Below are 21,728 nucleotides of genomic sequence, written 5' to 3' on the forward strand. Positions count from 1 at the left end.
GCTCTAAGCCGAGGATCATCCGTGCCTCCGATTTCCACGTCCTGAATCACAGTCCACAAGGGTCCAGGTGAGCTGACTATTTTGTATAAAAGTGTCTACAATTAACCTTTATTGATAATCTTTGTTCCCATTACACCACAACAATTTGAAAATGTAATTGTCACAGGGACAAAAAAAATATTCTCTCTTGAGTTGCCATTATAAAATTTCATACAAATTCAACTTAAGTGAAAACCTCAAGAACCTATCTTGCATGTAATCCGTGGAATGCTTGTATAACTCTTTTTGAAAAGTTCTACACCTTTTTCTTGAGAATTAAAGTGAAGCCTTTTACGTCATCAGCCAGACATTCCTGACCATAAACTGTAGACAGATGGAGGCAGGGGGGTAACTACAGGGGTTGCAGCCATGAAAGCTAATCTGCAGCCCGGAATGCCACCTGACCACTGAAGAATGGAGGAGATATGCACCCATATATACATATTGGGGTACATTTACTTACCCGTCCCGTCGCGATCCCCGAGGTGTGTTGTCCGACGAGGATTCAGGTCTGCTGCGATTCACTAAGATCGTGCGTCCAATTTCCTGCATATTTTGCTTCCCCGCTTCGGTCCGCCGGAGTTCACCTTCTTCCCGATGCATGTAAGTGCATTGCTTGCGACACAATTTTGAATGTTAAATTCTGCGCTAAGTCCGAATCAGTCGGGTTGTTCGACGGCCATGCCCCCAATTTGTGTTGCATGAAAGTCGGCCCGATTGCGGCAAAATCCAATCGCGTGCGACGCAAAGCGGGAAAAGTCGACGAAAATGCGGTCCGCGGACCCTTAGTAAATGTGCCTTATTATGCTGTGCACAGTATGCATCTGAGTCGGCAGATCAGATAAGTAAAGTCACAGAATGTGTATATATAGTGAAAAGGAAAATGGCAACACTACAACTAAAGTGAAAAATATTTAAGGTACTTTGTTTACCATGTGTCTATATGGTAAATAAAGTACTTTAAAAGGAAAATGGCAGCACTCCAAAATAGATTTAACTATTTTGGATGGACTTTTTTCTCAGTTTCAGACAAGCACCTAACTGAATTTAGCATTAAAGAAAATCTAACATTAAAATCATCCATGATAAACCAGGGCACTTACTCATAGACCCAGACTAATCTTCTTTGTTATCCATGGCTTTTAAAAACGTTTAACATTATGCTAATGAGCCTGAGTGGCTCTGGAGGGGTGTTTCCAGAGCCCCTAAGTTATGTCTTCTCACTAGGTCATGTTAGTATGTGCAGAACAGGTCTCACCCTCCCCCTGCTCTCTCCCTCCGTCCTCTGCCTGTGTAATCTAGCAGCAGCGGGAAATACAGGGGGGGGGGGGCTGCTCTGCTTATTGTAACAGTTGGACAGTTAGAGATCACATGACCCTCCATTTGCAGACAGGAATGTCTGGTTGATGAGGTAAAAGACAGGAGAAATATTATTAGATGTATATTGTAATAGATGTATATTGTGTATGTAGATTGCCCAATATCCTGTCCCCCTACACTTACACACTCATACAAAAAACATGAGGTAAAGTGGCCAACCCCTGTAAGGAATGATGGTGGATAGACAGACACATCACTCACCTGCTCATACAAAAAGATAAAGTTTTCTAGTTGTTTGGCGAGCAGGCGGCGTTTCTCTAGGAAGGGAACCCATCGGCCTGGAAGGTCCAAACTCACTGAATTTTGTAAATTAGCAGCAGCTTTTTGTAGAAATCTTATCACCAACTCCTGAAAGGCACAAAATATTACATGATCGTTGATACGATATGCTATAGCCATTCCCATTGTATAATGATACATTCCTTGTTATATAATACTATACAATTATATAATACAAGCAATACTGTAATATAACTGCCCCTGTTATATTAAAATATAGGCAATGCAGTGAGCTTAAAGAGAACCTGTCAGGCAAATTGACCCCCGAAACTAAATATATTTTCAAAAACCGCCATTAGAAAGCATGGCCCCGATCTCTACATTGTCCCTCTACATGCCTGTAATTGTAAGCAATGAGGTCCTAAAGCTGTATGCAAATGACCTGAGAGATGTCCAATGAAGCATTAGCATATTCAGCTGTCCACTCTATTCATGAGTGGGAGGCACAGCCACACCCCCCGTGCTTGACTGACAGCCTGTATAATGATGGGACACTCCTGGTGCTGGCTCCTCTATGTGCTTGCTGGTGCCCCCTGCAGTGTGTGTGTGTGTGTGTGTGTATGAGATACTCCTATACACATGACTGACAGCCTGCATACTAATGTGACACTCCTGGTGCTAGCGTCCCCTGCAGCCTGTGTGTGTAAGAGATACTCCTATACATATGACCGCCAGCCTGTATAATAATGCGACACTTCTGGTGCTGGCTCCTCTATGTGCTTCCTGGTGCTTGCGCCCCCTGCAGACTGTGTGTGCATGAGATACTTCTATACACATGACTGACAGCCTGTATGATTATGTGACACTCCTGGTACTCCTCCCTATAATTCCTGGTCCTCTGTGTGTACTCAACTGCTCCAGGATGCAGCCATGTTATAGCAGAACATGTCAGGCACTTGTGTAGCTGATAGCAGAACACCGCATGTCAGCAGATAAAGCCCAAGCCCTATCAATGCTTTACTATACATTAAACACAGACATGAGCAGGAGGAGGGGAGGGGTAACAGCAGTGACATCACTTTCTCTCTCCATGTGCCTAGCCTCATTTACATAATAAAGAAAATATGATTTACAATGAATAATTTATGACTTAACTAGATAAAGGCTGGGATGGGATCCTAATGAGCTGCTCCAACCGGCAGTGGTGACAGAAATAGTTACAGAGACCTGAGGACAGGTGTCCTTTAAGAATACACATACTAGTGCCAGTATGTGATCACCTTTGTGGAGTAGAAAAAGGTTGAGCTTGGGTACACCTCACTAATTTTTCTTATCCAACATATTTTACTGCCGAACATATGTGGAAAATATCCGTTGCAGATTTGTGGAATACTTAATCGTGATAATGCTATATTAGATACAATTCACACCTATGGTTTTACTTCCGTTTTAGATGTGGTTTCTTTATTATATAGACTTGTTAAGGGTTATTCCAAACATTGAGCTATATCATATATGTATAAGAATGTTGATATAATGAATAAATTGAAGTCCATTTTAGCAGTTTAGCCTATCCTCCCAAAAAGGGGGAGTAGTGAGGCCAGGAAAAGGTGGAGTCATACAAATAATGTTTTAATGGTTAATTTTTAGGGTAAAGTCCCCTACTAGAGTCAGTTCTAGCATATTAGGTGTACGCTGCACAGGAGTATGGTGACATCAAGGCCAGAGTAAAAACCGCTGGTCTTGATAAATACCCGCCAGTGACTTATGGTGGTGGCTGATCTTCGTCATCATGTTGTTGTATTACCACCCTTAAAGGGGTTATGCCCGAAACAATTGACTACAAAAAGCTGTCAAAGAGGTTAAAATATTTCAAAAATCTATTTGTAATGGTTACCTGGAAGTAAAAATACCTTTCTATTTGTTATTATGATGCTTGTTCAGCCTCTATTCTGCTCCACACAGAAGCAGATGTGGGAGGGGCCAGGCACATGCACAGCACTGACAGCTGCAGTTATTGCACAACTCAGTGCTACAGAGCGCTCAGCCTTCAGAGTCTCCTTCCACCTGCTGTGCTCAAATAGTCCCTGCATTTACTGATCCAATAGAAGTCCAATAGAAATGTGTCATACGCCCCATGTTAAAAGTGCACCAAAAAAAGTTGTTGCAGTCTGACAAAGCAGTGCAGGGGGCACCAGATTCATGAAGAACGTGCGCCAGAAATCCTGAATCTGGCGCCCCCTGCACACTACACAGGACACTGCACATAGTACACATGTACTATGTATTCTCACAGCATCATGGTCGGTCAGGTTGACATGCATGGCGGAAGTCTAGGTGGTTGCAGGGGAGGCAAACCCCACGTGTATCGTCACTCCAAAGTGACACTTACCCCTGAGGAAGTCACTTTGAAGTGAGGATACGCATGGAGTTTGCTGTCCCTGCATTTTTCTAGACCTCCGACATATTTACACTTTACTGTCCGCCTGACCGACCATGATGCTGTGAGAATACATTGTTTTGCTCTTCTTGTATGCATTGATTGTACAAAATTAGGTGCAATAGTTGTTTTTATGACTTTTACTAATAAACTTTTGTATTTTTGCATGTTGATTGAATCTCTTTCTGTGTATTTTGTAAGGAATTGCAACCAAATCACTAGATAGATAGATATGTGATAGATAGATAGATAGATATGTGATAGATAGATATGTGATAGATAGATAGATAGATAGGAGATAGATATGTGATAGATATGTGATAGATACATAGATAGATGGATATGTGGTTGATAGATAGGAGATAGATAGATATGTGATAGATAGATAGATAGATAGGAGATAGAGATAGATAGGAGATAGAGATAGATAGGAGATAGAGATAGATAGGAGATAGAGATAGATAGGAGATAGAGATAGATAGGAGATAGATATAGATAGGAGATAGATATAGATAGATAGATAGATAGGAGATAGATAGATAGATATGTGATAGATAGATAGATAGATAGATAGGAGATAGATATGTGATAGATACATAGATAGATGGATATGTGATTGATAGATAGGAGATAGATAGATATGTGATAGATAGATAGATAGATAGATAGGAGATAGAGATAGATAGGAGATAGATATAGATAGGAGATAGATATAGATAGATAGGAGATAGATATGTGATAGATGAATATGTGATAGATAGATATGAGATAGATATGTGATAGATACATATAGATGGATATGTGATCGATATGTGATAGATAGATAGTTAGATATGTGATAGATAGATATGTGATAGATAGATAGATGGATAGATAGGAGATAGATAGATGGATATGTGATAGATAGATGGATATGTGATCGATATGTGATAGATAGATAGGAGATAGAGATAGATGGATATGTGATAGATAGATGGATATGTGATAGATAGATGGATATGTGATAGATAGATGGATATGTGATAGATAGATGGATATGTGATAGATAGATGGATAGATAGGAGATAGATAGATGGATATGTGATAGATAGATGGATATGTGATCGATATGTGATAGATAGATAGGAGATAGAGATAGAGATAGATGGATATGTGATAGATAGATAGATGGATAGATAGGAGATAGATGGATATGTGATAGATAGATGGATATGTGATCGATATGTGATAGATAGATTAGAGATAGATGGATATGTGATAGATAGATGGATAGATAGGAGATAGATAGATATGAGATAGATATGTGATAGATACATAGATAGATGGATATGTGATCGATATGTGATAGATAGATAGTTAGATATGTGATAGATAGATATGTGATAGATAGATAGATGGATAGATAGGAGATAGATAGATGGATATGTGATCGATATGTGATAGATAGATATGTGATAGATAGATAGATGGATATGTGATAGATAGATGGATATGTGATCGATATGTGATAGATAGATAGGAGATAGATAGATGGATATGTGATAGATAGATAGGAGATAGATAGATGGATATGTGATAGATATGTGATAGATAGATAGATGGATATGTGATAGATAGATGGATATGTGATAGATAGATAGATGGATATGTGATAGATAGATAGATGGATATGTGATAGATAGATGGATAGATAGGAGATAGATAGATATGAGATAGATATGTGATAGATAGATAGATGGATATGTGATAGATATGTGATAGATAGATAGATGGATATGTGATAGATATGTGATAGATAGATAGATAGATGGATATGTGATAGATATGTGATAGATAGATAGATAGATGGATATGTGATAGATATGTGATAGATAGATAGATAGATGGATATGTGATAGATATGTGATAGATAGATAGATAGATGGATATGTGATAGATATGTGATAGATAGATAGATAGATGGATATGTGATAGATATGTGATAGATAGATAGATGGATATGTGATAGATAGATAGATAGATGGATATGTGATAGATAGATAGATGGATATGTGATAGATGGATATGTGATAGATAGATAGATGGATATGTGATAGATATGTGATAGATAGATAGATGGATATGTGATAGATATGTGATAGATAGATAGATAGATGGATATGTGATAGATATGTGATAGATAGATAGATAGATGGATATGTGATAGATATGTGATAGATAGATAGATAGATGGATATGTGATAGATATGTGATAGATAGATAGATAGATGGATATGTGATAGATATGTGATAGATAGATAGATAGATGGATATGTGATAGATATGTGATAGATAGATAGATAGATGGATATGTGATAGATATGTGATAGATAGATAGATAGATGGATATGTGATAGATATGTGATAGATAGATAGATAGATGGATATGTGATAGATATGTGATAGATAGATAGATAGATGGATATGTGATAGATAGATAGATAGATGGATATGTGATAGATAGATAGATGGATATGTGATAGATGGATATGTGATAGATAGATAGATGGATATGTGATAGATATGTGATAGATAGATAGATGGATATGTGATAGATATGTGATAGATAGATATGTGATAGATAGATAGATGGATAGATAGGAGATAGATAGATGGATATGTGATCGATATGTGATAGATAGATATGTGATAGATAGATAGATGGATATGTGATAGATAGATAGATGGATATGTGATAGATATGTGATAGATAGATAGATGGATATGTGATAGATATGTGATAGATAGATAGATAGATGGATATGTGATAGATATGTGATAGATAGATAGATGGATATGTGATAGATATGTGATAGATAGATAGATGGATATGTGATAGATATGTGATAGATAGATAGATGGATATGTGATAGATATGTGATAGATAGATAGATAGATGGATATGTGATCGATATGTGATAGATAGATATGTGATAGATAGATAGATGGATATGTGATAGATGGATATGTGATAGATAGATAGATGGATATGTGATAGATATGTGATAGATAGATAGATGGATATGTGATAGATATGTGATAGATAGATAGATAGATGGATATGTGATAGATAGATAGATGGATATGTGATAGATATGTGATAGATAGATAGATAGATGGATATGTGATAGATATGTGATAGATAGATAGATGGATATGTGATAGATATGTGATAGATAGATAGATGGATATGTGATAGATATGTGATAGATAGATAGATAGATGGATATGTGATAGATATGTGATAGATAGATAGATAGATGGATATGTGATAGATATGTGATAGATAGATAGATAGATGGATATGTGATAGATATGTGATAGATAGATAGATAGATGGATATGTGATAGATAGATAGATGGATATGTGATAGATAGATAGATGGATATGTGATAGATATGTGATAGATAGATAGATAGATGGATATGTGATAGATATGTGATAGATAGATAGATAGATAGATGGATATGTGATAGATATGTGATAGATAGATAGATAGATGGATATGTGATAGATATGTGATAGATAGATAGATGGATATGTGATAGATATGTGATAGATAGATAGATAGATGGATATGTGATAGATATGTGATAGATAGATAGATAGATGGATATGTGATAGATATGTGATAGATAGATAGATAGATGGATATGTGATAGATATGTGATAGATAGATAGATAGATGGATATGTGATAGATAGATAGATGGATATGTGATAGATAGATAGATGGATATGTGATAGATATGTGATAGATAGATAGATAGATGGATATGTGATAGATATGTGATAGATAGATAGATAGATGGATATGTGATAGATATGTGATAGATAGATAGATAGATGGATATGTGATAGATATGTGATAGATAGATAGATAGATGGATATGTGATAGATATGTGATAGATAGATAGATAGATGGATATGTGATAGATAGATAGATGGATATGTGATAGATAGATAGATGGATATGTGATAGATAGATAGATGGATATGTGATAGATAGATAGATGGATATGTGATAGATAGATAGATGGATATGTGATAGATAGATAGATGGATATGTGATAGATAGATAGATGGATATGTGATAGATAGATAGATGGATATGTGATAGATAGATAGATGGATATGTGATAGATAGATAGATGGATATGTGATAGATAGATAGATGGATATGTGATAGATAGATAGATGGATATGTGATAGATAGATAGATGGATATGTGATAGATAGATAGATGGATATGTGATAGATAGATAGATGGATATGTGATAGATATGTGATAGATGGATATGTGATAGATATGTGATAGATAGATAGATAGATGGATATGTGATAGATAGATAGATAGATGGATATGTGATAGATAGATAGATAGATGGATATGTGATAGATAGATAGATAGATGGATATGTGATAGATAGATAGATAGATGGATATGTGATAGATAGATAGATAGATGGATATGTGATAGATAGATAGATAGATGGATATGTGATAGATAGATAGATAGATGGATATGTGATAGATAGATAGATAGATGGATATGTGATAGATATGTGATAGATGGATATGTGATAGATATGTGATAGATGGATATGTGATAGATATGTGATAGATGGATATGTGATAGATATGTGATAGATAGATAGATAGATGGATATGTGATAGATATGTGATAGATAGATAGATAGATGGATATGTGATAGATATGTGATAGATAGATAGATAGATGGATATGTGATAGATATGTGATAGATAGATAGATGGATATGTGATAGATATGTGATAGATAGATAGATGGATATGTGATAGATAGATGGATATGTGATAGATAGATAGATGGATATGTGATAGATATGTGATAGATAGATAGATAGATGGATATGTGATAGATATGTGATAGATAGATAGATGGATATGTGATAGATAGATGGATATGTGATAGATAGATAGATAGATGGATATGTGATAGATAGATAGATGGATATGTGATAGATAGATAGATGGATATGTGATAGATAGATAGATGGATATGTGATAGATAGATAGATGGATATGTGATAGATATGTGATAGATGGATATGTGATAGATATGTGATAGATGGATATGTGATAGATATGTGATAGATGGATATGTGATAGATATGTGATAGATGGATATGTGATAGATATGTGATAGATGGATATGTGATAGATATGTGATAGATGGATATGTGATAGATATGTGATAGATGGATATGTGATAGATATGTGATAGATGGATATGTGATAGATATGTGATAGATGGATATGTGATAGATATGTGATAGATGGATATGTGATAGATATGTGATAGATGGATATGTGATAGATATGTGATAGATGGATATGTGATAGATATGTGATAGATGGATATGTGATAGATATGTGATAGATGGATATGTGATAGATATGTGATAGATGGATATGTGATAGATATGTGATAGATGGATATGTGATAGATATGTGATAGATGGATATGTGATAGATATGTGATAGATAGATAGATGGATATGTGATAGATAGATGGATATGTGATAGATATGTGATAGATGGATATGTGATAGATATGTGATAGATAGATAGATGGATATGTGATAGATAGATAGATGGATATGTGATAGATAGATAGATGGATATGTGATAGATAGATAGATGGATATGTGATAGATAGATAGATGGATATGTGATAGATAGATAGATAGATGGATATGTGATAGATAGATAGATAGATGGATATGTGATAGATAGATAGATAGATGGATATGTGATAGATAGATAGATAGATGGATATGTGATAGATAGATAGATAGATGGATATGTGATAGATAGATAGATAGATGGATATGTGATAGATAGATAGATAGATAGATGGATATGTGATAGATAGATAGATAGATGGATATGTGATAGATAGATAGATGGATATGTGATAGATAGATGGATATGTGATAGATAGATAGATGGATATGTGATAGATAGATAGATGGATATGTGATAGATAGATAGATGGATATGTGATAGATAGATAGATGGATATGTGATAGATAGATAGATGGATATGTGATAGATAGATAGATGGATATGTGATAGATAGGAGATAGAGATAGAGATAGATAGATGGATATGTGATCGATATGTGATAGATAGTTAGATATGTGATAGATAGATAGTTAGATATGTGATAGATAGATAGATGGATATGTGATAGATAGATAGATGGATATGTGATAGATAGATGACAGCTTCTCACATGTTGCTGGTGTTTAGCGACTTCCCTGCTAGTCTGGCACAGGGGCCCCTTTGCAGGACAGCAGTGTAACATGGAGGAGAGTACAGGAGGAGGACTGCAGGGTAGCATGGAGGGACAGTGAATGGTGGAGAGTACAGGAGGAGGACTGCATCAGGAGAGATCAGAGCTCAGCCTGTTACTTGTGTGATCTCTGCAGTCTCCTGTGTGACCTGACTAATGGTGGAGGGAGGAAAGGGCTGATACATTGCTATGATCCATGTTGGGAGAGGACTCCTCTGAGCAGACATGTCTGGCTGCAGTTACCTTGTATCTGCTGCTGTAGGCTCCTGTGTAGCTGGTGAGCAGTGGCCATCACAGCACAATCTCTGCCCCTCCTCCTCTCTCACCTCCTATTGGCTGCAGTGTGTCAGGTGATCTCTCAGTGTGCAGAGGAGCTGTGAGCCATGGAGTGATCTGTAGTGGAGAACAGCTGACTGACTCCCTGTGTGCAGACTCGGCCAGATCAGCTGTTGCTCAGGACGGGACACAGCTACCACCGGGGGGGCGCCAGCAACCAGAACAAAAGGAGTTATCTCAGTAAGCCTGCAGATTTTGTAATAAGTGTAAATGGTGAAAGTACTTTTAACAATGCATTGGACCCAATTACAGCAATGTGCAATGGTGACACAACCCCTTTAATGGAGAGATAGAACTGCCTGTAATTTGTAATGTTATAACATAGCTTTAGGTTGTGGTAGTGATTTTAGGGTAAGTAGTGATATTTTTTTTTTTTTTTGCCTCACCATTTGCTCTTCATCTTTTGGCGATATTCTCTCTGTATCTCTCTCACTATGTAGACGACTTTTCACCCGTTGCAAATAGCCAGAGAAAGCCAAACGAGCTTGGACCTTGCTACAGACACAAAAACAAGCATATAGACAAATACCGGCACTTCATGGACTTACTCGTGCACACACACTGTCGCCACGTACCTTAGGTTTGCTCCGTCTTGTAAGAGCTTCATGATGCAGACCCGAGGAGGTGATTCAGGAGGGGTCTGGGAATTTAACTGTGGGGCATTTTGCTCATGAACCTCCTCTTGTTCCTCTTCTTCAATGGAGTCTTCCCCTTCTTCCTCCTGTTCACAACTGTGAGCAGAGCGGGGCTGAGCTACATAAGACACAACACAAGATTTCACTAAAGAATGTTAACATTTCCAGCTATTCACATGTGCAGTAGGAGCATGGGATGTAATCAGTGGTCAAGTGGGAGGAGTGTGGGATTGTAATCACAGGAGTTGAAGAGGGAGGGGCAGCAATTTTTACCCCAGGTGAAATAGGAAAAACAGGCATTATAAAGGCTATATTCACACAAATGTGTAGTATGTTATTTTGACAGGCTATGAACGTAGCATGAGGTTGGGTTCACACATACAATTTTTCAGATGCAGTTTTTGAAGCCAAAAGCAGGTGTGGATTTATAATGGGCGAGGACTTGTCATTGAGAGAAGCTGCTCCACTCCTGGTTTGGACATCAAAAACTTAATCTGAAAAGCTTAACGTGTGAAGGAACCTGTGATGGATATCATATTTCTCTCCAGACGCCATCTTGTTCACTGTCAGCCATCTCATGATTCAGGCACCATTTTGTGTAATCTGCCTGCTTACCCTTGACTCCTGTTATTCTGTTCTGATGAGTAGAGAAGAAACGATACATGGCGTTTCTGGGAGGTTCTGGTATATTCAAGCTAACCTATAGTATTTAAGTATTTTATCACCTTTCCACACCCTCTGCAAAGCATTTTCTATAGACATGACTGCACGCTTGGAGTAAAGTGTGATTGAGTAGCAGCTAATGACCTGACTGTTTCTTTCTGTTATACTCCGCCATCCTGCTGCCGGCAGCTATCTTATTCTCCCCTGTAATGATTTATTTGGAGATCACTTTACAAATCGAGAAGGTTGTTGGGGCCCTGAATAAAATCTGGAAAACACCCCAAGGGCGCTTTCACAAGGTGCATTTTGGTTGCATTTTCATTGCGGATTATACACACTTCCTTTTTCTATGGATTTCAATTAATTTCAATAGGACGAGACCTGAAGATGCAGTCACACGTTGCAGTTAAAACTGCATCACAATCAGCGTTGGGGTGGTTTTAGGTACAGTTTTGTTAATTTAACAGGTGAATGACATTTGTGGAACAGGTTTCCCCTTCAAAATCAAATTCATACATTCAGTTTATATCTTTCACCTGTTAAATTAACAAAACTGCACCTAAAACCACCTCAAAGCTGATTGCAATGCAGTTGTAACTGCAACTTGTAACTGCACCCACACAAGAACACGTCCAGGAATAGAACAGTAACTCTAATATCTGACTTTGCGTCCTAATGCAAAAGAAACAGGGAGTAGGAAAAACACAGTGGGCACGAGTTCATTCACAACTATGAGAACGTATGCCAAATGTAAAAAAAAAAGTTTGAGATTTATGTTAACATCTTGTTAACAATTGTTCATTAGCACTTTGTTAACACATGCGTTGGTGCAAACATTTACATTTGTGGTTTGTAAATGCAAGTGTTTTCAGCTGTTTCATTTGGCAAATCTCCCTCTAGCTGGTACAAAGCGCAAAACGCATCCGTTAGACGTGTGACTGCACCTAGGGTGCATTAAGAGGGTTCACAAGCGGAAACCTCAAGTGTCCGAATTAAAAGTTAGCAAAAGGTTGTACAGTCCCAGACTGGTATTAGTGAAACATCAGCTGGTCCCACAACAAATGATACCTTGAGAATCAGTACACTGATAAGAACTACAGATTTTGTTTCTTTAGCATTATTAACCCCTTAAGGACCAGGCCCTTTTTCGTTTTTGCATCTTTATTTTTCACACCCCACCTTCAAAAATCTATAACTTTTTTATTTTTCCATGTAGAGAGCTGTGTGAAGGCTCGTTTTCTGCGTAACAAATTGCACTTCATAGTGATGGCATTTAATTGTCTATGCCATATACTGGGAAGCGGGAAAAAAATTCTGAATGCAGTGAAAATGGTGAAAAAACGCGCCGTTTTCTTGTGGGCGTGGATTTTACGTCTTTCACTGTGCGCTCCAAATGACATGTCTAATTTATTCATTGGGTCAATACGATCACATGGATACCAAATTTGTATAGGTTTTATAATGTTTTCATACATTTACAAAAATTAAAACCACCTGTACAAAAAAAAAAATTCTTCATTTTTGCCGTCTTCTTGCGCTAATAACTTTTTCATACTTTGGTGTATGGAGCTGTGGGTGGTGTCATTTTTTGCGACTTTTGATGACGTTTTCAATGCTTTTATTTTTAGAATTGTACGACCTTTTGATCACTTTTTATTGAATTGTTTATATTTTTCAAAATGGCAAAAAAATGCCATTTGCGACTTTGAGCACTATTGTACGTTACGGGGTTAAAGGCAGTAAAAAAACATTCTTATATTTTGATCGGGCATTTTCGGACGCGGCGATACCTAATGTGTTTATGATTTTTACTGTTTATTTATATTTATAGCAGTTCTAGGGAAAGGGGGGTGATTTGAATTTTTAGGTTTTTTTTAATATAATTTTTTTTTTTTTATTAAAATTTTTTACTATTTTTCAGACTCCCTAGGGTACTTTAACCCTAGGTTGTCTGATTGATCCTACCATATACTGCCATACTACAGTATGGCAGTATATGGGGATTTTGCACACCATCTATTTCAATGTGCAGATCGCACATTGTAATAGATGGCCTAAAACATGATAGCCTCGGATCATTATGTGATCCGAGGCTGTCATGGCAACGGATCGCCGCTCCCCAATGATGTCACGGGGAGCGGCGATCGGAGCCAAGATGGCGGCGATGAAGGGGTTAACACCCGCGATCGGTACAAGCACCGATCGCGGGTGTTAGCGACGGGTGCTTGCTTCATTGTGAAGCAAGCACTCGGCGTGTATGAAGAGGGCTCAGACCGTGAACCCTCTTCATACTACCCCATGCGCAATAAAACGTACAGGTACGTCTTATTGCGCTATGGGGTTAAAGTTAAACAAAACCCATAACCTGCCGAATGTTGTAGAATGAGTATGAGAGGAGGATGTGCTGCTAGTCACAGGGGCATGAGAGGAGGATGTGCTGCTAGTCACAGGGGCATGAGAGGAGGATGTGCTGCTAGTCACAGGGGCATGAGAGGAGGATGTGCTGCTAGTCACAGGGGCATGAGAGGAGGATGTGCTGCTAGTCACAGGGGCATGAGAGGAGGATGTGCTGCTAGTCACAGGGGCATGAGAGGAGGATGTGCTGCTAGTCACAGGGGCATGAGAGGAGGATGTGCTGCTAGTCACAGGGGCATGAGAGGAGGATGTGCTGCTAGTCACAGGGGCATGAGAGGAGGATGTGCTGCTAAACAGATTCCTCCAATACCACAGCTCCACACGGGTCTCAACAGTACTCACTCATTTCACTCTAAAGCAAACGTCTTACCGGTTCTATGTGGCCGCCCATGCCTCCTGGCTTTGCGGCTCTGTAGTGATACCAACTTCCGTTCATACAAAGCTGCATGTAGCGTTGGACGAGGATCACGTATTACTGATCTGGGAAAGATGAGGGGTATGACAACACCATAGGCACCAGCACAGAGAATGAGTTGAGTGCTCATACCTACCTTTTTGGAAAGAGTTGCATTGCTAGCATGTAATTTAGAGAAGTCTTGTGTTCCAGGAAGGAGCTGAAAAAAATATTACAATGATCAGCAGATCAGGAGACAAGTGAGTAAAATATCTGCTCAAATGTACAGAAGACTTACCCATACAATGTCCACGTATCATGTCTGGGGAAAATGCGAACAAAGCCTCCACGTCTTGTTTCCTCATCCTGAACTTTACGCAACATCTTTACCTTGAATGTTATCAGGAATAACCAGAAGAGTCAAAACAGGCACATGGAAGAGGACACGGCATTCTGTGCATGAACACTTGGGATGTTTGTTAGAGCTGATATTGCACAATAATAGTATTATAAATCAATAATAAAAGACAGCACAATAAAGGAGAGCTTGCACTCTACTATATATGATGACAGCTCTGTGGATGTGACATTTACTAAAATGACAGCCAATGGGTTTCAAATAATACCCTTGTAGCACCAAGGGAAAAGGAATTTGATTGTGATCACGGACCTCTTACCTCTTCTGCAGAAAGACCCAGGACAGAGGTTCTTCCATTCTTGTCTTTGCTTCCAAGTTGTAGCCGGGCATCAATATCACTCGCAGACAAAGGGCGCTGCTTAGGTGACAAAAAGTAGTGATCACTTATGTGCACTGTTTGAAAAAAAGGAATCTTTTAATGGTGGGTGTAATATGAGCTGACCTGCGGCCTAGAAACTCGCTTCTCACGTCCTGGCTTTTGACGAGGATCTTGACACTCCATACCTACAGATAGAGGTGTTCCGTCAGTTACAGCATAGTCTGCAGCTGACACTTGCAGTGCAACACCCATACTCACCAATCAGGGTCAGCATGTCCGAGATCATACTAGCCTTCACCTTCATATCCAGGGGGGCATCACTGTTGGCAGAATAAAAAACATTTATGATAAAATTACAAACAGGAAAAATTCCCACACTCTTCTTATGCAACATTACCTACCAGGCCAAAGATGGAGACAAATTTACTTCAAGGAGCCACGGTCTGAGATTCCCATCAATGAGCACGTCAAATCCATAAAGCTCTGCAGACACAGGAAAATGGTTATTGCATCAGGATTCCACATTGGCCACTGTTCTCATGTATTACTGCTAGAACTCACCAAAGCAGTTTCCTCTGTGGACCTGGAAAGCCTTGCAGGCTGTAGCTATTGGAAGTTCCCCCGAGATGACGGTCTTAACAATAAGATCCTCAACCTGAGACATAAGAGCTACAGAGTGCATGGACATTACTGTCACGTCACAGAGGGGAATGAGTATTACTTATAGGTTCAGGGAGTCACAGAGATTGCGGGGAGATAGTGGGGCAGATTTACTTACCCGGTCCTGACACGATCCAGCGGCGCGTTCTATGTGGAGGATTCGGGTCTTCCGGCGATTCACTAAGGTAGTGCAACCAATGTCCACCAGGTGTCGCTGCTGCGCTGAAGTCCGTCGGAGTTCACTGGAGTTCACGATCCATTGCTGGGTGCAGGTAAGAGCGTGTCAAGCAACACTTTTTTTTTTTTTTTTTTTTTTAAATATGGTGGTTTTTCCAATTCCGTCGGGTTTTCTGACGGCCACGCCCCCTGATTTCCGTCGTGTGCATGCCGGCGCCAATGCGCCACAATCCGATCGCGTGCGCCAAAAACCCGGGGCAATTCAGGAAAAAAAAAAATAAAAATCAGCGCAAATCGGTAATATTCGGGTAATCCGACGGAAAAACACAATTCGGGCCCTGGGGTGTGGAGTAGCTGCTCCGTGTAGCCTCAGCTATGACTACTCCACTCCCCAGTAGCCTCTTTAGGAAATTTGAATATTGGGGGAAATAAAATTTATGAAAGTTATGGGTCACAAAAGAATTAGCCCTTAAAAGGGCTATACTACTCAACATTGGAGGAACCTGCCACCAGATCTACCTTAATAGGTAGATACGTGGTGGTAGGTTTCCTTTAACCTTGTGTAAGACTCCGTATATTGCACTAATCGTGTAAAGATCACTGCAATTACTAAAATAAAAATGAAATGTCACTTCCGGTCCAGCAAAGATATGGTGTTGGCCAGGGTTCCAGTGCTGCTATAGGACACATCTGAATTTACACCAGATTCTGCCCTTATTTAGTTGGGTAACTCCTTTCTTTCTTACCAGCCGTGTCCTTTCCTTCTTGCTTCAAGTATCGCAGCATGGCACTCATACTCCATTTATTCCCATAATCCTCCACTTCAGGGTCATCACAGCTAAGAGGAGACAGTTGAATTAATTTGACATCTTTGTGGGCTACACTGAACAACCACATGCACCCAATTCTTCATACCTCACATAGTCGGAGCTCCTCTTATTCACACTGTAGTTTGTTAAATGCATGAACTGGTTCTTTATATTCTTGGTGGACCGATCATATCGCACCGTGGCAAATCTGACACCACAGAAAGAAGGATAACCAGTGTGAGAATCAGAACACAAGATGATGACCAGAGGTTGCCGCAGCATTGAGGTTATGGTACAGAGGCAAAGCATAGGCTGGAACAACATGACGGGTAAAACCTACAAGCAGTGACTTACCTAGTAAGTCCTTCCTCATACAGATACACAACCAGAGGATCATAGGAAGTGATCAGCACATAGAGTCGGACATCAAACTTGAACCCTAAAAGTAAACCATGTTACAGAAGATGAACATTATGATAAAGCTTTATTTACCTTATTCTTTTACGCATCAAAAAGTACAGATCCATTCACAAAAGCCAAAAACAGACACTAACCATCTATCAGGAGAGGATTACTGATGTACCGAGACACCAAAAGATTCTCCTCCAGACTGATTTGAGATGGCTGCAACACATAGAAGAGACTGCTTACAAAGGAAACTGGGCCAAAAGAGATCTACGTAAAGGCCGGAGTCTGTCGGTACTTACAGAGTTAACTAAATAAACACCACGTCCACGTGATGACGCCACCGGCTTCACAATCCAGGGACCACGATCCTTTGAAAAGGCATCTGTGGAAGGACATACTGATTGATCAGCCATGTTACTCTGGACAGTATGAAGCTTTGGAGCAGATGACATGGTAGAAGTGGAAAAACGGTGAAATGGTAATAATAATAATAACAGGTCACTCCTCTTCAGATATAAACAGGTCACTTACTGCAGAATTCCTCATATTCTCCTGGCATCAGGTAGGTATGTGGCAGGAGGTTGAAGTTGCGCATTCCATGTGTTTGCTGCATGCGCTGCACATTCTTGTAGAGTCTATCCTTGCGGGTTAGCTCATAGGACCTGTAGTAGAAAAACAAAATTCTTGAAGGGTCTAGTCAGCACTTGCGAGGTTACCAGACCAGTAACCAATTTTCATCAATGTCCTGGCAGTTGCACCTCAAAGGAAGACTTTCCCACTGAGGACTGTGTAAAACACAAAATTTGATAAGTCAGGGAATCAATTACAATCACCCTTCACCCCAGGCCGATTGACTTCTAAGTAGGTATGAGGATGTTCTGTATTACACTCTGTCCACTCTTCATACCTTGGAAAATGGTTGACTTTCTGAAAGTTGGCTAGGCTCCGCATCAAATGAGGCTTTATGTGAGATCCTGTCCACATCAGGTTGAAATCATTGCTGTTAGCGTTGACCTTATAAGAGCAAAATAAAATGGTAACAAGATACATTGGCTTCAAATACTGTAGTCAAAGTGGTGCTGCTGCTCACCTCCTGAAAGCCATGCGCAGAGAGAATGCTGCGAACCAGGCGGCTGTCTGTGCGCACCATCTTGTAAGCCAGGTGGTAACGCTCTGCGGGGACAGAAGTAAGAACATGACAAATCCACTCCTGCCAGGCTGCTGAGCGGTGAGATATATTCATTGAGCCTGCCTTATTACTCACCACCCACTGCACACAATGAAGGCTCCTTTGACAAAACAGCTTCCGGATGAAACACCAATACGGGGACTCTGCGCGGACCCCCAGTCCAAGTGACACATGTATATTCCCTGTAGATGAACAAAAAAAAAGTGTTACCATGATTGAGCGATAGTCCATATCCGACCACACTATAAACACCTAAGTCTATTCCCTTACATCTAACACAGACCATATACATCGGGAAGAGGCCCAATATATCCCACCCCATATACATCCCCTTACATTTGTTAAAGACTTCACTAACTACAGTATAATCGCTTTGCATCTATATATGGTCACTCTAGAAGCAAAGTGGCTGACTGAAGAGCTTAATGATATCAAGAACTCTTCCAGAAGGAGCAAGCTGCATCTGGTTGTCCTCCCTGAATCCATTTATCCGAGCTTTCTGTGAATTGGAGTTACCAAAGGCAATGGGCATCAAGGGCAGATGAAGGGTGAAAAGGACTCGCCACTTGGGCCCAGACCCAAAACTTACAAACCATCAGCTCTCAGTGCAACCAACTTATCATGCGCTATCTGGACTCTAATGATAGAACGTATATAATGAGAGCTTTTCACCAGTGCACCCACCCCCTAATGCTCAGATACTATAAGCATCTCTCGTCAGACTACTCAAGTGAGGTCACATAGAAGAGGAGAGCATTCAGCTCAATTTGCTGGTGGAAAGGATAGTTAGATTCCAGTTGGCCTTCCCAGCGACCCTGAGGGTATTCTATGAAGATGGATCCATGGGAGCATACATGTCTCCGAGGGAAGAGGCGGAAGCCTTAACAAAACACTGAGTACTCTATCCAACTCAGCTCCACAGAGATGGCATACTAAGGATGGTCTCGCCACAACCTTGTAGGACACTCAGATGCCGTATCCACAGCCTTCCCCTCGGGTTCAGGCCCAAGTATCCCAAGGTCACTCTGAAGGGACTAAACCGTGATACCATTATGTGGGGTAAGGCAAAAAATTCCAGGTTTCAGCATGGGCAAGGAAGTTTAGGCCTCACCACACTTTTCATATCTAAACCTGCTCGACCACAAGTTCTGAACTTAGTGTAAAACATGCATTAATGCTTTTTCTTGAAAACTTATGCTTGTATGGCCAATTTCCAGTCTGGGGTTTATCACTCATACAAACTGCAGGGCTCATGACAAAGTATCTCAGGGCACTTGCAGACGGGCAACTACCCCATGCTTAGGATCTATAGCATACATATGAAGTCTTACAGCCCAGTTGAAGACCAGCACCAAACGGGTCTATCGACCATTGTCAGGTACAGACATGATGTGCCCTTTTTGTTATATGCACAGTTTATTGCCATTCTTTGATATAAGCATTACATACCTGCATGTATACTAGCCGTATAGTGCTCCGGAAGGGAACTTTGTAACTCGTCACAGAGGGCTTACGCTTTCACAAAAACGTAAAAAATCTTGAGATGGGCTCATGCTGACATGACCTAGAGGATATTTTTAGTCTCAAAAGATTCTGGGTGGGACAGGAGATGCACAAAACGGGAAAGTGGGAGTACTAATTTTGCTCCATAAGAATTTCACTAAGAAAGTACTTAGAATACACAGAATATGATAAAAAAAGGTATATGGGCACGGATAGGGGATAATTTGCTGATCAGTGGGGGTCTCAGTGATGGAACCCACACAGATCACGACAACATTGATCCGATGTACCCCTATCGTAACTGAAGATGAAGAGAGCAGCTGGTTGGTTCTTGGCCCTAGAACAACTAGCTAGATCATGAGAAGACTCAGCGCTTTTCAGCAGCATCAAGGTGGAGGATACATAACTAAGACTAGCCCTACATGCAGACTACGTCATTCTCTGTCTCTTCAAATACTTACTCGGTTATCCCATTTCCCAGTTGCTGGAACTTTTTTTCTTTCTTTCTTGAACAGCAGCATCCATCTGAAACTTTATATATAAACTTAAAATATGCTAATGAGACAGAGGTGCTCTGGCTCATGTCACTGGAACACCTCATGGCTTTGCCATCTAATTAAATATGCACGCCCCACTCTCTTAATTTTAGCCTGGTCCCACTCACTGATCCAGAGACATACGTTGACATTACCAGCTGTCTCCATGACAGCACAAAATTTTCAAAATCAAATTCTCAAAATCAAGGACAACATTTTGCCTGAAGTAACAATGATAAAATATACTTGCTCTGAACTTCAAGGGGTATTCCCACGAAGACAAGATACTCAGGATAACAAAATAACACATTCTATAATTCACTGTTATTAACAAAAATACAGCATTTAACAGATATTATTCCAACCTGTCTCTATCAGTCCTGGTGTATACAATTTTGGTTGCCCGGGATCCAACCATAATTCTTCTATCTTCCCGAGCCACCAGTAACTTTTCATTCTGTAACTACTTCCTCAGACCTTAAGCCTTTGGAGTCTCTTTTGGCCAACCACCCTAGCTCTTTTAAGACTGAATGGGAATACCGCCAATTTGCTAATTTCTACAGAGTATCTACAGTACCCCTGAAACTGCACAGAGAACTCACTGATTTTGAGAAGCTTTGTGTTGATCCTCCATCTGCCAAGGGTACAATCCTTTGTACATGTCATCCTCATAAATCCAAGCGTGCTACCTCTCCCACCGTTCATTCAGAGTTGGGAACGTGAGCATGGTAATCCATATGCCAAAGCGAACTGGCTACGAGCCTTTGACCTATGTCACTGGTTCTGTATGTCTTGTAGGGCTCAGGAA

The 21,728-nt window shown here is 39.6% G+C and overlaps 1 protein-coding gene across 2 annotated transcripts in view; it reads right to left on the reverse strand.

Annotated features, from left to right (window-relative positions):
* TTLL5 (tubulin tyrosine ligase like 5) overlaps positions 1-21,728 on the reverse strand; it is a 32,172-nt gene that overhangs the window by 5,274 nt on the left and 5,170 nt on the right. For both annotated transcript variants that reach the window (XM_072116816.1, XM_072116815.1), the window contains exons 2-21: positions 18,957-19,063; positions 18,783-18,865; positions 18,600-18,706; positions 18,224-18,354; positions 17,992-18,074; positions 17,839-17,908; positions 17,639-17,723; positions 17,391-17,492; positions 17,222-17,313; positions 16,200-16,307; positions 16,040-16,121; positions 15,897-15,958; positions 15,762-15,823; positions 15,579-15,674; positions 15,200-15,291; positions 15,059-15,121; positions 14,878-14,987; positions 11,370-11,547; positions 11,181-11,289; positions 1,621-1,767 (exon numbers count right to left, since the gene is read on the reverse strand). In XM_072116816.1, coding sequence (XP_071972917.1) covers positions 1,621-1,767; positions 11,181-11,289; positions 11,370-11,547; positions 14,878-14,987; positions 15,059-15,121; positions 15,200-15,291; positions 15,579-15,674; positions 15,762-15,823; positions 15,897-15,958; positions 16,040-16,121; positions 16,200-16,307; positions 17,222-17,313; positions 17,391-17,492; positions 17,639-17,723; positions 17,839-17,908; positions 17,992-18,074; positions 18,224-18,354; positions 18,600-18,706; positions 18,783-18,865; positions 18,957-19,063 — 1,969 coding nt within the window. The remainder of the gene's footprint in view (positions 1-1,620; positions 1,768-11,180; positions 11,290-11,369; positions 11,548-14,877; positions 14,988-15,058; positions 15,122-15,199; positions 15,292-15,578; positions 15,675-15,761; positions 15,824-15,896; positions 15,959-16,039; positions 16,122-16,199; positions 16,308-17,221; positions 17,314-17,390; positions 17,493-17,638; positions 17,724-17,838; positions 17,909-17,991; positions 18,075-18,223; positions 18,355-18,599; positions 18,707-18,782; positions 18,866-18,956; positions 19,064-21,728) is intronic.

This window comes from Engystomops pustulosus, chromosome 7 (genome assembly GCF_040894005.1).
Source record: "Engystomops pustulosus chromosome 7, aEngPut4.maternal, whole genome shotgun sequence".
NCBI lineage: Eukaryota > Metazoa > Chordata > Amphibia > Anura > Leptodactylidae > Engystomops > Engystomops pustulosus.